The sequence below is a fragment of the Cavia porcellus genome, unplaced genomic scaffold (genome assembly GCF_034190915.1).
Source record: "Cavia porcellus strain 051 isolate PalLab524CR breed Dunkin Hartley unplaced genomic scaffold, mCavPor4.1 scaffold_1, whole genome shotgun sequence".
NCBI lineage: Eukaryota > Metazoa > Chordata > Mammalia > Rodentia > Caviidae > Cavia > Cavia porcellus.
In genome coordinates this window covers 113863999-113879167 of record NW_026947484.1, presented here as the reverse complement: position 1 = coordinate 113879167, position 15169 = coordinate 113863999, and the positions used below count along the sequence as shown (strand labels likewise).

Genomic DNA, 15169 nt, shown 5'->3' with positions numbered 1-15169 from the left:
CATATTTCAGAAAGAAAAAGAGCTTAGTTCATTGGAAGTAATAATCCCAAATGTGTATGTACAAAATAGAAGTTCAAAATATATGAAGCAAAAACTAATGAGAACTGAAGAGGTAGAGAAATTCACAACCAAGAAATTTTGATGCTCTTTTCAGTTAATAGAGATGATAAAAAAAATTACTTAAGGATTTGTAAGACCTGAACAACACTGTCAACCAATTTCAGTTATAGAGCACTCCACCCTTACGTAGCACAATACAAGCTCTTTTCATGTACACTGAAACGTTCATTAATCCAAACTCTTGCCTATTAAATAAGTTTTAATAAATCTAAGGGAGCTGAAATAATAGTTGATGACCTCAATGAAATTAAACTAGCAATCAATAATGGAGAAGTATCTGGAAAATTACCAAGTAGTTGGAAGCTAAATATACTTCTAGACAATCCATTAGTAAAGAGCAAATTGAAAGGAAAATTTAAAAATACTTTTATTTGCATAAGAATGAAATATATTATCTATTTTGTGAGATGCAATTAACAAGTCCACATAGGGAAAATTTAACTTCTAAATGCATATTTTAGGAAAGTTTTCCTTTTTCCTTAGGTCATATCAATGATCTAAAATTCTACCTTAAGAAAGATAAAAATAACCATAAATTAAAACTCAATAAAGCCAAAACAAGAGAAAAACAGAATCTGAAAAGTGAATATTTAATGTACTATATTTGCTAATTTTTATTTGTCTTTTTAAAAGAGGCCAGCCGGGTGTGGTAGTTCAACCTGTAATCCCAGCACTTGGGAGGCTGAGGCAGACTGCTGTGAATTCGAGGCTGGCCTGGGATATGAAGTGAGCTGAAGGTCAGCCAGTACTACACAATGAGGCCCTGTCTCAAAAAGACTTAAATAAATAAATAAAAATAAAAGAGGCCAAATATAGTTTCTTTGGGATCTGATTGAACCTATATGAACAAATGTTTAAAATATTAAGCAATCTATGATACTTTCCTAATGAACAGAAAGCTAAAATTTAAAAATATTTATTATAAAATGTTTGTAATAACACTCCAATACAGAATTACATAGAGTGAAAATTTTAAGTTTTCTCCTTGTTGCTTTGTTTACTTCAGCTGTACTCTATAGACATAACTAATATTAAGTTTTTTGGATAATCTGCCAGACTTTTCCAAGGCAGACTTTTCTGATATCTTAATTATGTTGAATTTCAATATATATAATCCATTTCATCCTCTATATTGCTTTAAAAAGCTCAGCCTCAGCGTCACACAGTTCTAGGCATGCAAGTGCTCATTAAACAATGTCTTCTTCTTACCAGGCCTACCAGGCGTAACAAGGACACAACTATCCCTCGGAAATGAGTTTTTATTTGAAGACACTGGCTTGAGAATTTTCCAACTAGCTTGCCAGACTTTTCCTAGAATTGCACTGCAGCCTACAATGTGTCTACTTAGTGTAACTTCCTTCCTTTCTCCTTCACCTCCGGGTCAAATTAGCGGTGCAGCTTCAGAGCTCTCTTTGGTTTCCTCCAGCTTCCTTTCATGTTCTCTCACATGCATTTGCCCTAGTATATTTCTTGCAAGTCTAATCCCATCTTTGTGTCTGCTTCTCAGAGGACTTGAACTAACACGCATGTTAGCCATTTCCATCTGAGTAAGATTAAAAGCATCTGAGGCATAACTGATTATCCTGATCTTAAAAGAGGAACTTAGAAAACATTTCTTTTAATTAGGTATGAGCCTCAGGTTAAAAACTAATATAAATGGCATGGTGTATTAAAAATCTTTTTTATTTTCCAGCATGCCAAAAAGTACTTTTCCTCTTTTGATTAAGTTTAATTTCAACTGACAATGCTGCTTCTGGCTGTATCAAGATGCCCTCATTTCTCTGTTGCTGTTGCTTTAGTACACTGCTATTCAATTCTTCCTAATGTTAGCTGAACCAGATTTGATATTTCAGGAAAGTAACTGCCTGAATTACTTAGCGACGCTATAGAGGAAATGCTTTGTTTCGTTTGTTTGTTTTGTTTTGGTACTAGCAAGTGAACTCAGTACCTCAAGCGCTTGCCTGTGCCACTGAGTTATACCCCTGAGCCCCTTGGCTCTGTGGGAGGAGTTTTTACTGGGAATTTTTAAGTATTCTTGTTCCAAGCAAATAGAGAGTAGAAACAACATTTCATGCTGTAGAGATGTATATTTTTTGCAAGAAAAATGAGAATTTAATCAGTGAACCCACCATTTAAAAAAAGGGGCCTTATGTTGAAAGATATACCACCTTCCCCCCAGTTCCATATAGTTGTATAATGATTACACAGAGTAGTGAATTCAAACTTTTTGGAGCTAATCACCTTTTTCATTCTACTTATTAGCAAATATTACTTTAGAGAACATTACTTTATAAAAGAAAAGTTAACCTTCTCTTGCGAATTAAAACTTTAATTAGACTAGATTTTTCTAAGTTAAATAGTAAAATACAAAGAATACCCTATTATCCAACACCATAAAGATGGGTAGTAACTTGATTAATTAAAAAACTTAAGAACTTAAAAATAGTTTAGATGTATCGTAATCATTTTATCCTGCCTTTAAAATATATACATTCATTTACAAATCTTCCTATTAGGCTAATCTTTAAACCCATTAAAGTTCACTAATTGTCCCTCATCTTTCTTGCAAAAACTACACATTTACACACTATAATTTCTAGTGTGAATTTCTCTAAAGTGAAGAAGGAAATAAAAACTTTTGTTAAGTAAACTGAGAAGAGAATAATTCTAAATTTTTGTAATTCTCAAAAACATTCTCCAGTGGTCCTGGAGACTGAACCCAGTGTTGTGGATGTTAGACAAGTACTTCACCACCAAGCTACATCTCCCTGCAACTCCTCTCATATTTGTACCTTGTTTTATTTATATCAAATTTAATAGCCATATTTTAAGTGCTTTCTCTTTATTAAATTTTTCCAAGGCATTCACCTGAATTTCACTGGCACAGTAACTTTTTCATATTTCATGTCATATTCATTAAATAACATTCGATAGTTTACATCATCAAAATAACAAGTTCAAATTGCATAAGCAGGTTGAGAACTATCCAAGTGATTTTTTTTATTTAAAAAAAGATTAAGATAAAAGAGAACATAACAAGTCAGAACAATTTAAGCAACATAGTATTTCATCACAAGACAATCCGACATAACAGTAGCTACCATAGTGTCTCTTTCCTTGAAATATTTGAGTATACCTTCATATACTATAGTATCAAACTTAAAAAGACAGTGTAAAACCATTCAAGAGAATGACAGTATTACACGGTATTCAGAACCAACTAACAGAAAATAAACAAAGGTTACTATATTATCTCCTTGTCTATAAAATATTTTGTTTATACTATCACATATAATAAAATCCAATAAGATACAACATGGTAAAACTGATGGAGACAGAAGAACAAAAGCTTGGTGGTACTTCAAAACAAGATGATATTAAATCATCACTAGTTATTATAATCTCTTGTTTTCTTCAAAATAGCTGTTCATACCATCGCAGACAATAAAATCAAACAACGCAGAATAAAACCATTCCAATGAATGAATGAAAACATTATAAGGCTTCAAAGCAATACAATGGGGAATCATGACTACCACATACTTTTATGTATTCTTTCCATTTCTTACACTAGGGAAACTATTTGGTATTTATACATGTGAGTTTGATTTATTTCACTTATGAGTATGGTCTCAAGCTGTGCCCATTTATTTATAAATATCTCAATGTGATCCTTTATAGCTGAATAGTACTCCATTGTATAAAAATACCAAAACTTTTTTATCCATTCCTCAGTTGATAGACACTTAGGTTGTTTCCAAGATCTGGCTATTACGAATTGTGCTGCTATAAACATAGGTGCATATATATCACTGTGGTATGAAGTCTTCAGATCTTCTGAGAATATGCCTAGAAGAGCAATAGCTGGAACAAATGGGGCTTCCAGTCTCAGCTTTCTGAGAAATCTCCAAACTGACCTCCACAATGGTTGCACCAGTCTACACTCCTGCCAACAGTGCAGGAGAGTTCCTTTTTCCTCATAGCCTCTCCAGCATTTGTTGTTGGTAGTTTTCTTGATCCTGGCCATTCTTTCTGGAGTGAGATGGAATCTCAGTGTGGCTTTAATTTGCATTTCTCTAATGAGTAGTGATGAATATTTTTCATGTATTTATTTGCCATTTGTATTTCTTGATCTGAGAATTGTGTATTCATCTCAGATGCCCATTTTTGGATTGAATCCTTGAATTTTGGGGTCTGATTTTTAAAAATTCTTTATATGTTTTAGACAAAAGTCCTTTGTCTAAGGGACAGTTCACTAAGACTGTTTCCCAGACTGTTTGTAGGTTTTCTTTTCACTATGCTAGAGATTTCTTTTGATGTGCAGAAACTTTTTAATAAGACACAATCCCAGTTGTTGATTCTGGGAAGTATTTCCCGTGTGGTTTGATTCCTGTTCATTAATTCTCTAACTACCCCTATGTCTTCAAAATTTTTACCCAACTCATCTTCCAATAGATTTAGTGTTTCTGTTTTAACATTCAGAGTTTTGATCTGTTTAGATTTTAATTTAGTACATGGTGATAGGCATGGGTCTTTCGGCGTATAGAGATCCAGTTTTTCCAACACCATTTATTAAAGAGACTGTTGTTCTTCCAGTGAAAATGTTTGGCCCCTTTACCAAAGATAAGGTGGTTGAGTGTGTTGGTAGTTGTGGTTTCCATTGATCTTTGGCTCTGTTTTGATTCCGGTACCATGTTGATTTTACTATAGTTGCTTTGTAGTATACTTCAAGTCAGGGATTGTGATGCCTCCTGCCTTGCCTTTGCTGCTTACAACTGTCTTTGCTATTCTGGGTCTCTACTGGTTCCAGATGAATTTTAGGAGTGATTTCTCTAGATCTATGAGGTATGTGGATGGTATTTTGATTGGGATTGCATTGAATCTGTATAACAGTTTTGGGAGAATGGTCATTTTCAAATATTTATTCTTCCTATCCATGAATAAGGGATGTCTTTCCATTTTCTCAGATCGTCTTCAATTTCTTTTTTCAGTGTATTATAATTTTCCCTATATAGATCTTTTACTTCTTTTGTGAGAATAATTCCTAAACATTTCATTTTTTTGGTTGCTAGTGTGAAGGGTGTGGCTTCTCTTATTTCTCTCTGTGATCTTGTTGTTAGTGTATAGAAATGTTATCAATTTTTGAGTTTTGATTTTGTATCCAGCTACATTGTTGGATTTATTTATTATATCTAGGAGTCTTTCAATGGAGTTTTGGGGGTCTTCTACGTAGAGTACCATGTCATCCACAAATAATGATAATTTAATTTCTTCTTTTCCTATCTTTACCCCTTTTATTTCTCTCTCTTGTCTAATTGCTTTGGCTAGTATTTCTAGTACTATATTAAATAGGAGTGGTGATAAGGGACATTCCTTGTCTTGTGCCTGATTTCAAGGTAAAGGCCTTCAGTTTTTGGCCATTTAGCATGATACTGGCTATTGGTTTGTCATAGATGGCCCTTATTGAGGTAAAGACCATCCATTCCAATTCCAATTTTCTGTCCATCATGAATGAATGTTGGACCTTATCAAAGGCTTTTTCTGCATCTATAGAAACAATCATGTGACTCTTTTTTTTTTTCTTTTTCCTTTTTATTGGTACTGGGGATCGAACTCACGACTGCCTGCTTGCAAGGCAGGCGCTTATGTTGCTGAGCTAAATCCCCAGCCCCCAATCATGTGATTCTTACTTTTGGCTTTATTGATATGGTGGATTACATTTACTGATTTACGTATGTTAAACCATCCCTACATGCCTGAGATGAATCCCACTCGGTCATGGTGTATAATCTTGATGATTTGCTGCATCCTATTTGCCAATATTTTATTGAGGATTTTTGCATCTGTGTTCATTAGGGAGATTGGCCTGTAGTTCTCTTTTTTAATTGGGTCTTTTTCAGGTTTTGGTACTAGAGTAATATTTGACTCCAACAGTGACTTAGGAAGAAATGCTTCCCTTTCAATTTCATTGAAGAGTTTGAGGAGTGTCAGCATTAAGTCTTCTTTGTATTTCTTGTAGAATTCCACAGTGAATCCGTCTGGGCCTGGGCTCTTCTTTGTAGGTCTTAATTACATTTTCAATTTCATTAATAGAAATTGGGTTATTCAGCAGTTTTACATCTTCTTGACCTAGCTTTGGTACTTCATATATTTCTAGGAATCTGTCAATCTCTTCTGTATTATCAAGCCTATGAGAGTAGAGGTTTTCAAAATAGCTGTTGATGATCTTTTGTATTTCTACAGTCTGTAGTGAGTTCACCTTTTTCATTCCTTATTGCATAAATTTGAGCTTTTTCTTCCCTTTTTAAAATTAGGTTGGCTTCACATTGGATAGATCATTTAAAAAAATAAAATAAAATTAGGTTGGCTAGGTGCTTATCAATTTTATTTTTTCTTTCAAAGAACCAATTCTTTGATTCTTTGGATTGTTTTCTTAGTCTCTATTGCATTAATTTCTGCTCTGATTTTTATAATTTCCTCCCTTCTTTTGGGTTTGGGCTTCACTTGCTCTTCTTTTTCTAGATGTTTGAGGAGTAAAATCAGGTTATTTATTTATATTCATTCTGTTTTCCTGATATGGGAACTCAGTGCAATAAATTTTCCTCTGAGGACAGCTTTCATTGCATCCCACAGATTCTGGTAAGTTGTATCTGTATTTTCATTTGCTTGTAAGTATTGTTTAATTTCTTCTTTAATTTTCCCTGAGACCCATTGATTATTCAAGTGTTATTCAGTATCCATGCATTTGTGGGAATTTTGCACTATCTTTTATCATTAATTTCTAGTTTCATGGTGCTATGATCCGATAACATGCATGTGATAATTTCAACTCTTTTGCATTTACTTAAATATGTTCTGTGGGCTGGTATATGGTCTATTTTAAAGAATCTCCCATGAATTGCTGAAAAGAATGTGTATTCTGATATTGTTGGATGGAACACTCTGTATATGTCTATCAAGTCCATTTGTTCACAGGTGTGATTCAGTTCTGTTATTTCTTTGTTAACTTTCTGTCTGATTGATCTGTCCCTTGGTGTCAATGGTGTGTTAAGGTCTCCTGTTATAACTATGTTATTGCTAATTTCGTTTTTCATTTCTATTAATACTTGCTTTATATAACTGGGTGCTCTGGAATTTGGTGCATATATATTTAACATTGTTATCTCTTCCTCTTTAAGTTTTCCTCTAACCAGTATGTAATGACCTTCTTTATCTCTTCTGATCATTCTTGGTTTGAAATTCACATTGTCTGCAAACATAATAGCTACCCCTACTTTTTTTGGGCTCCTGTTGCATAAAGTATTGTTTTCCATCCTTAGACTTTCAATCTGTGAGTATCCTTTTGGGTTAGATGGGTTTCTTGTAAATAGCATATGGTTGGATATTGTTTCTTGATCCATTCTGCCAGTCTGTTTCTTTTAATTGGTGCATTGAGACCATTTACATTAATGGTTATAACTGTTATATATGGTTTATTGTTGACATTATCTTTCTGCTGTTGCATCTTTATCTTTTTGTTCTGTTTGTCTGCTTTGCTTAGTGTTTTTTCCTAAGTGTATCTAAACTGTCTTTCAGTATTCTTTGCAGGTTTGGCGTGGCGATCATGAAGGTCTTCAGCTGTTCTTTGTCATTGAAATATTTTTTTTTCTCCATTGATACTGAAGGACAGTTTTTCAGGGTACATCAGCCTAGGTTGGAAATCATTTTTGTTTAGGACCTAGAATACTTCACTCCATGCTCTTCTTGACTTTATTGTTTGTGCTGAGAAGTCTGCTGTGATTCTGATATGTTTTCCTTTATAGGTGATGTCTTTTCTCTCTGACAGCTTTTAATATTCTATTCTTATGTTGGATTTCTGGGATGGTGATTATTATATGTCTGAGTGTAATTTTGTTTTGGTTATGGCTATTTGAAGTTCTATATGCTTCACTAATCCTAACGTCAGTTTCCGTTCTCCTGTTTGGGAAATTTTCAGCTATTCCTTCTCTAAATATCTTCTTGACATCATTTATGTTGTCTCCTTTTTCATTCATCCCTATCAATCTTATGCAGTTTTTCTTTGCGGCATCTTGCAGCTGTTGAATTGTTATTTCATGATCCCTTGTTATTTTTAAGAGATCTTATCTTTCCTGTTCGCTAGGTGTAATCTTGTCTTCAAGGTCTGAAATTTTATCTTCATTTTAATGAGGCAGTTTTAACAACTTTCAATGGAATTTTTGATTTCCTGTATCTCTTTGCATCTGCTTCATGTATTATTTCTTATATTGTTCATCCAAAGATTCTTTTTGGTTAGTTCTTCCATCTTTAAACTGTCTCTTTTTAAAATATCAGCATCTCTTTCATTTCTTTTATCATTTCTTCTTTTACCTGGGAGATTATTTCGAATTTGAATTCCTTTAAAGCTTCCCGTAGTTGCTTATTTCAGTTGCTATTATTTCAGGGATATGGCATATGTTTTCTTCTATGTTCATAGCTCATAAGGTTTCTTGGGATGGGCTGGAGGCTTGAGATTGTATTTTAGTCTTTCGTTTTGTCATTTCCTATATTTCTGTGTTTCAAGTGTTATTCTAAGGCTTCCCCTGGGCCTGTTGGAAATCCTCTTCTATGTTCTGAGCTTCTGGGACTCTGGCTGCCCAGTTCTCCCAGGCCATCCAGTTTCCAGAGTTCAGAGTGCAGACAAGCAGGCCTAATTCTCTGGAGCTGGTCACACATGGCAGGAAACCAGAAAGTTGGTGCAGGCAGGGCCAAGCCCTGCTGAGCTGGTTCAGTGCAGCAGGAAGCCATAAATTTCCCTTGCTGGCACGAGCTAAGATCTTAAACTCCCTCCCAGGGCTCGGGATGGTGTAGGGACACTCACCCTAGGCTGCCCAGTCTCCAGAGTTCAGAGAACAAGCAGACAGGCCCAATTCCCTGGAGCTGGAGCTGGCCGAGCACGGCAAGAAACCAGAAAGTTGGTGCAGGCAGGCCCAAGCCCTGCTGAACTGGTTTAGTGCAGCAGGAAGCCATAAGCTTGAGCTAGGATCTTAACTCCTCCCGGGGCTCGGGATGGTGTAGGACACTCACCTAGGCCGCCCAGTCTCCAGAGTTCAGGGCGCAGGCAGGCAGGCCCAATTCCTGGAGCTGGCAGAGCACAGCAGGCCCAAGTGATTCTTGAAAAACAAAAACTCAAGAGATAGGAACCAAAATATGTAGATAAATTGAGACAATCTCCTGGCCTTGAAAGTTCTGGCTGAGGGCACCTGGAGAGCCTATTAATTTAGGCTCTAACTATAGTAGTTAGTTTCTAACTATAGTAGTTTATTTTCTTTCGGGTACCCAGAACCCTCTGCTTTTAGTTCCCTGTATCGACATTCTCCAAGGCTATTGGTACCAAGGAATTTCACCTCCTTCCCTTCTATTGTTCCTATACCTAATTAATCATTAACTTTAAACCTCTCATGTGGACAAGGTTGACAATTCCTCATTAATAAATTAAGACATTAGTAATTCACTACTGTATGAAAACTTAGAATTTTATTGTAATTATTTCATTTATATTGTCTACAAATTCTAAGAAGACAATGGGGAAATTTTCTGTAATGGACCAGATGATAAACAGTTTAGGTTTTACAGATCCCTACTGTAAAATGGGCCTCTACTAGATTTGGGCCATAGTTTGCTGCCTCTTATTTATGACAAGGTAGAGTAGGTAATATTGTGACTCTATTATAGATACATAGTATATATTTTTAGCAATTACGTTCTACTTTCAAAAACACGTGACAGACACATTTAGACATGCTAAATGCTTTACATGTATTATCTGATTCAAATCTTCACAGTTATCTTATATGATTATTGCTATTATTCCTTTTAGAATAAAAAATTGAGACTTAATAGAATACAAAACCAGAAAGACTGACTTTGCAATTATTAAGCTCTAATAATTCTGAAAGAGATTTCAGCTAATGTACCCAAGAAAATACAAATAATGGCATATCCCAAAATACAATATTAATCTTCTGACATGGAGCTTATTTTAAATTATCAGAAAAATCTGGGTCATAGACATTCAACAGCATATTAACCTGATGAATGAATATTTAATGAAACAGAATTTGGCATTGAAAGGAATACTAGCTCTTGAGTGTCAGAAAGCTAACATTTGGAATCACTGCTCTGGTTTCTCAATGAGGCAGCATAAGAGAAGCTTAATTATGAATACAAAAGTGCGACAAATTATTTTTAAAAATATAACATTCAACTTACGTCACTAAGCATGAAAATAGCAAATCATACTATAAAGTGGAAGGTCAGCAATGGAGCAATTCAGGTAGGCACTTAGGGGTAGACTAAAGGTGAAAGAAGGAAATATAAGCAAAGAGAAATGCACAATGTTCAGATGATATTCATCCCATAACAAAGAGGAATTTGAGGGAGGAAGATAATGTTACAGAAGTCCACAACAAAGGGTAGCATACTACAGTATCCCAGAATGTAATATTCAGAAACGTAGTAATGTAATGAACAGATCCAGAAGACTAATAGAGTCTCCTGTTAGCATGAGCTCCTACCCTCTAAGTAAAGAGCTCTCATTTCTGTTTTGAGCATGTGTTAGAGACAAATAAGGACGAAGACAGGAAAAGGGTAAAGAAGTTAAACTTTAGAGAGTAAAAAGATGTACCAAAAGAGTAAATATAGCAGATGTGACCTTCTTTGGAAACGTGCTGCTATGCCATTCTTTTTTGGATTAGGGGAAAATGGAAGCGATTCAAAGTATGTTTCTTTGCTTGCTCCATAGAAGTAATGGGCTTGAGGCTGCTGCCGCAGTCTGTACAAAAGCTTTGGTCAAAGGATTATCACTTGCATCATAATGATGATAATGATGATGATGATGATGACAACGATGACGATGACAATAACAACAATAACAAAAAGCAATCATACTACTTATTATGTGCCAGGTACTCTTTAAAGCATTTTAAGTATAAGAAAACCTTACAACCACCCTATGAGATGAGTAGTTTTAGAAACACTGTCTTTGATGAGGATGTTACTAAAGTCCAGAATAAATGGCTAAATGGCTAGCCAAAATTCACATAGCCAATGAGACTGAAGCTGGAATTAAAATCCAGGCAGACTGGCTCCCCAGCCCACACAGTCTTACCTACCCACTCTTTGCTTCACTTAGCTGTGCTACCACAATGAGCAACCGGTATCTGTCTTTTAATCATATGAAGTGCTCTTAGCACTGAAGGCAATATCAGAGCAAAGAACAGACAGTGAAACTGGAGATACAATCTTGGGAAATTTGGATGTATTTGAAAAAATAACTTGACCTTGAGAGAAAGATTAACTTAATGGAACAGGAAATTATATTACCACACCAATTCGAACATATTAAACTAGCAAACTAAACCATTTTAAATGTTGAGACTACCCTGACTATAACTCAAGTCATAAATTTTGGTCTTGTATAGCAAGTACTTGCACTTGATCTTTCAACAAATGAGTACAAATAATTTTTAAAAATTAAAGCAATCATGTTATAAATGGATTTTTTACCCACACTACTTAGAAAAAATGTCAGTATTGACTATATCAAAATTATAGGTAAAACAAGAAATAATTTTTAAAGTTCTCATGTTGTATCAAATGGATTTGAAAAAAATCTGGTGTTAAAATTTACATGAATATGTATTTTCTCAATACTAACTCAATATTCTTTGGTAAAATTAGTATTCATTAAACAAATGCTAAGTTTGAAATAGGAAAGCATTTTGTAATTTAGAACTTTATATAACTCACATAATGGCAACAAAGTAGGAAAACATGTCAGATCTTAAAACATATTCTCAGGAAATTGCATTCCTGTTAATATGGATTTCTTCTTTATAGTTAAGTAAGCAAAACAAATCATAAATGTGAGAAAGAGCTGCTCTAGAATACCAACCTAATGCTCTATACCCAACTCTTAAACAGTTCTATTAGTTCACTCTCAGGCAGTACATAGAAAGAGGTCAAATACAAACACTGAGGGCAAACTGAAAATGATCACAGGGTCTACCATCCCCACATGATAGCAACAGTTTTAGGGTTTTATAAGCAGAACCCTGGTATGATGCCATATGGTCTCAAGAAAAATCTGGACACAAAATAAAATTAAATTGTTTTATAATAATACTGTGCTAACAAAAAAGAAAAAGAAAAACACAGAAACACGCACAAGTGTGCACACGTGTGCACACGCATACACACACACCCATGATTTAGCAAAGTATTCCCTGATATGGAAAACATTCATCAATCTGTATTACATTTTGCATTTTATTAAACATAACACAGATTTAACAAGAATTAGGAAAATATGTATACATGCACATATATTCACAAAACACATGTTCCCAGAGAGGAACCTGCAAATTCTCAATAGCGAATAGTCTGGTTCAAACTAGCAATCTTGGACATTGGCAGTGTACTGTTGTCTGCAGATTCCTATAATCTAAATCAACTGCTAATTTCATTAAGGCATATGGATCTTTGAATTTTGAAATTTTCTTCTTGCCATTGCAAATAGTTTGGTTCTTTCTCTTCAGGAATATCAGAATAACCTCTTAACAACATTCATATTTAAAACATGAAGGGAAAAACTAGTTGGAGTCCTCATATTTCTAGTTCATATTGAGGTCCAGCTAGACTTTACTTACTTAAGTTCCAACAGATATCCATATTTCTTTTCTTTTCTTTTTTCTTTTTCTTTTTCTTTTTTTTTTTTTTTTTTTTGTCTTTTTCATTTTTTATCGGTACCGGGGATCGAACTCACGACCGCCTGCTTGCAAGGCAGGTGCTTATGCCGCTGAGCTAAATCCCCAGCCCCGATATCCATATTTCTTATTACAAATTATTTTTCCTTTAAGCAAATTCTAGTTACTTGTAATCAAAACTGCCTGACCAAAACAAATAGCAGGCTTTAATCTGAAATCTAAAAACCTGGAATGTGTAAGCACACTCATTCTTAAGCAGAACAATGGTTTTTTTAAAAAGTCCATTGAAATATTAAGTTCCCTAATCAATGCTATTCATGAGTATCCTCCACTCTGAATCACAGAAGTTGCAACTGAATGCATTCAGAGAAAAATTCATGCCATTCATGTAGAAATAATCATTTTCAATACTATAATGCCTGTAAAATTTTAAGATGCATTTAACTACATTTTCCATGACAGTGGCTTTCAAACCTATTTTAAGCAACAGAATATTTTCTTCTAATGAAATCTTAGATGTATGCCCAATACAAAGAAAAGATGAGAAAAATCTGCTCTGTCCATGTGTGCATGTAAGAGCCTGCAGGCAGAAAACTCTGTCTGATGGCCAATCTCTCCCTGTTGGAGTCTGCTTGAGGAATAATTGTGGAGCCCCTGTGACCTACATGAAATCAGAGTTTAAAAACCACTGTGTTTAAAAAGACAGGCAGTATTCTACATTTTAATGTCACAACTAAGACACCAAATCAATCATGTATCTATTTACCTGTGGGCTTTAAAAGTTTTTCCATCAACATAAATATCAATATCTGGGCAACAGTGTTTCACATAAAGCTTCAATAAATCTTCTCCTAATTCAGAGGCAGGTTCCAAGCCACAATTATCTTTAAAAGAGAAAAATAAGACTAACAATATAATATTATAAACATCCCAAAATTTTATTTTCTAATATTAGAAAGAGATTTTTTTACATAATTATCTTAATTAGCTGGAACATTCAAGTGGCATGTTTAAAATTTTAAAAAGTGTAATTCATTCACATTTTCTGTAGTATATGTATTTCCAATTACATTTAATTATAGATTAGCCTTTAAATATAGATACACACTTAAACGTAATATCACAAAATTATATACCAAAAAATAAATTCATTTTATAAACATCTAATTAGAAAATTCTCCAATTTTAATATTCTTTTCCATTACTTAATTCCTTCCTATTCCCTATAATATATTTTAGATACTGAATGTTCCCCAAAGGTGTTATGTGCTAGGTTTGGTCCTCAGTATGGTGCTAGTGGAGATGCTGGAGACCTTTAGGAGGTACAGTCAAGTGGAAGATCCTTTAGGAGCATGCCCTTGAAGAAAACAGTGGCACGCTGGCTACTTCTTCTCTCACTTCCTGGTCATAAAGTGAGCGCTTTGTTCCACCAGCCATACCCCTCAAGGTCCAAAGTAATAGTTCTGCCTGATCTTGTGATCTCTAAACTGTGAGCCAAAATAAGTCTTTCCTCTTCTAAATTAATTATCTCAAGTATTTCACTGTAATAAAGGAAAGCTAGCTAATACACCCTACGTATGAATATATGGCTAGAAGGATGCGTAAACTGATAAAAATTCAACTGAAATCAATGGATTTTCTTAGAGGACTTTGATATTAGTACTGTATGCAGCATGAAGAGCTATTAAAAATAAGTATTTTAAAAAACTATTTGTTCCTCCAAAGATTCACCATTTTGGTACTGGGAAGTGAAAAGTAAGATACATATACATAAAAAGGAAAAATACTACATTGTATATTAGTTTATAGATAGGACATGGATCATTGCATTTTATAGGGTATTATCATTATAAACTATACTGTAATAAAATGAAATTGTACATTTTTTTGAGGTAGAATCTTGTAACATTGTTCAAGCTGTCCTTGAACACACTATACAGCCCAGGCTGGCCTCAAACTCATGATGATCCTTCTGCCTCAGCCTCCTAAGTGAGATTACAGTGCATCGCTATGCCTAGCTTATACCATGATAAATCTGAACTGAAACTGTCTTTATCCTTTGAGTTCTCACATCCTGAACTGCAACCTAACTTAGAAAGTAAGCAAACCAAAACTAAACTTAAGTGTATACATTTTTTATAACAGTAAGATCTCAACCAATCACAAACTGCCAAACTTTACCCAATAACAGGCAACCAACTGATCAGATCATGTGCAAATAAGGGAAAGGTCTACTTACAACAAATGAAGTTATTTCTATATTTTACTTCCATTTTGTCTATAATAGCCACTGCCCAGTGGATAAA

At 34.4% G+C, this 15169-nt stretch overlaps 1 protein-coding gene across 5 annotated transcripts in view; it reads right to left on the bottom strand.

Moving 5' to 3' along the window:
• The window catches only part of Btbd8 (BTB domain containing 8), a 110808-nt gene that overhangs the window by 76993 nt on the left and 18646 nt on the right, over window positions 1-15169 (bottom strand). For 4 of the 5 annotated variants that reach the window (XM_013143015.3, XM_063254203.1, XM_003478934.5 and 1 more), the window contains exon 4: window positions 13630-13747. The exons of the other annotated variant lie outside the window; for it this stretch is intronic. In XM_013143015.3, the coding sequence (XP_012998469.1) occupies window positions 13630-13747 (118 nt within the window). The remainder of the gene's footprint in view (window positions 1-13629; window positions 13748-15169) is intronic. 5 annotated transcript variants of the gene reach the window in all.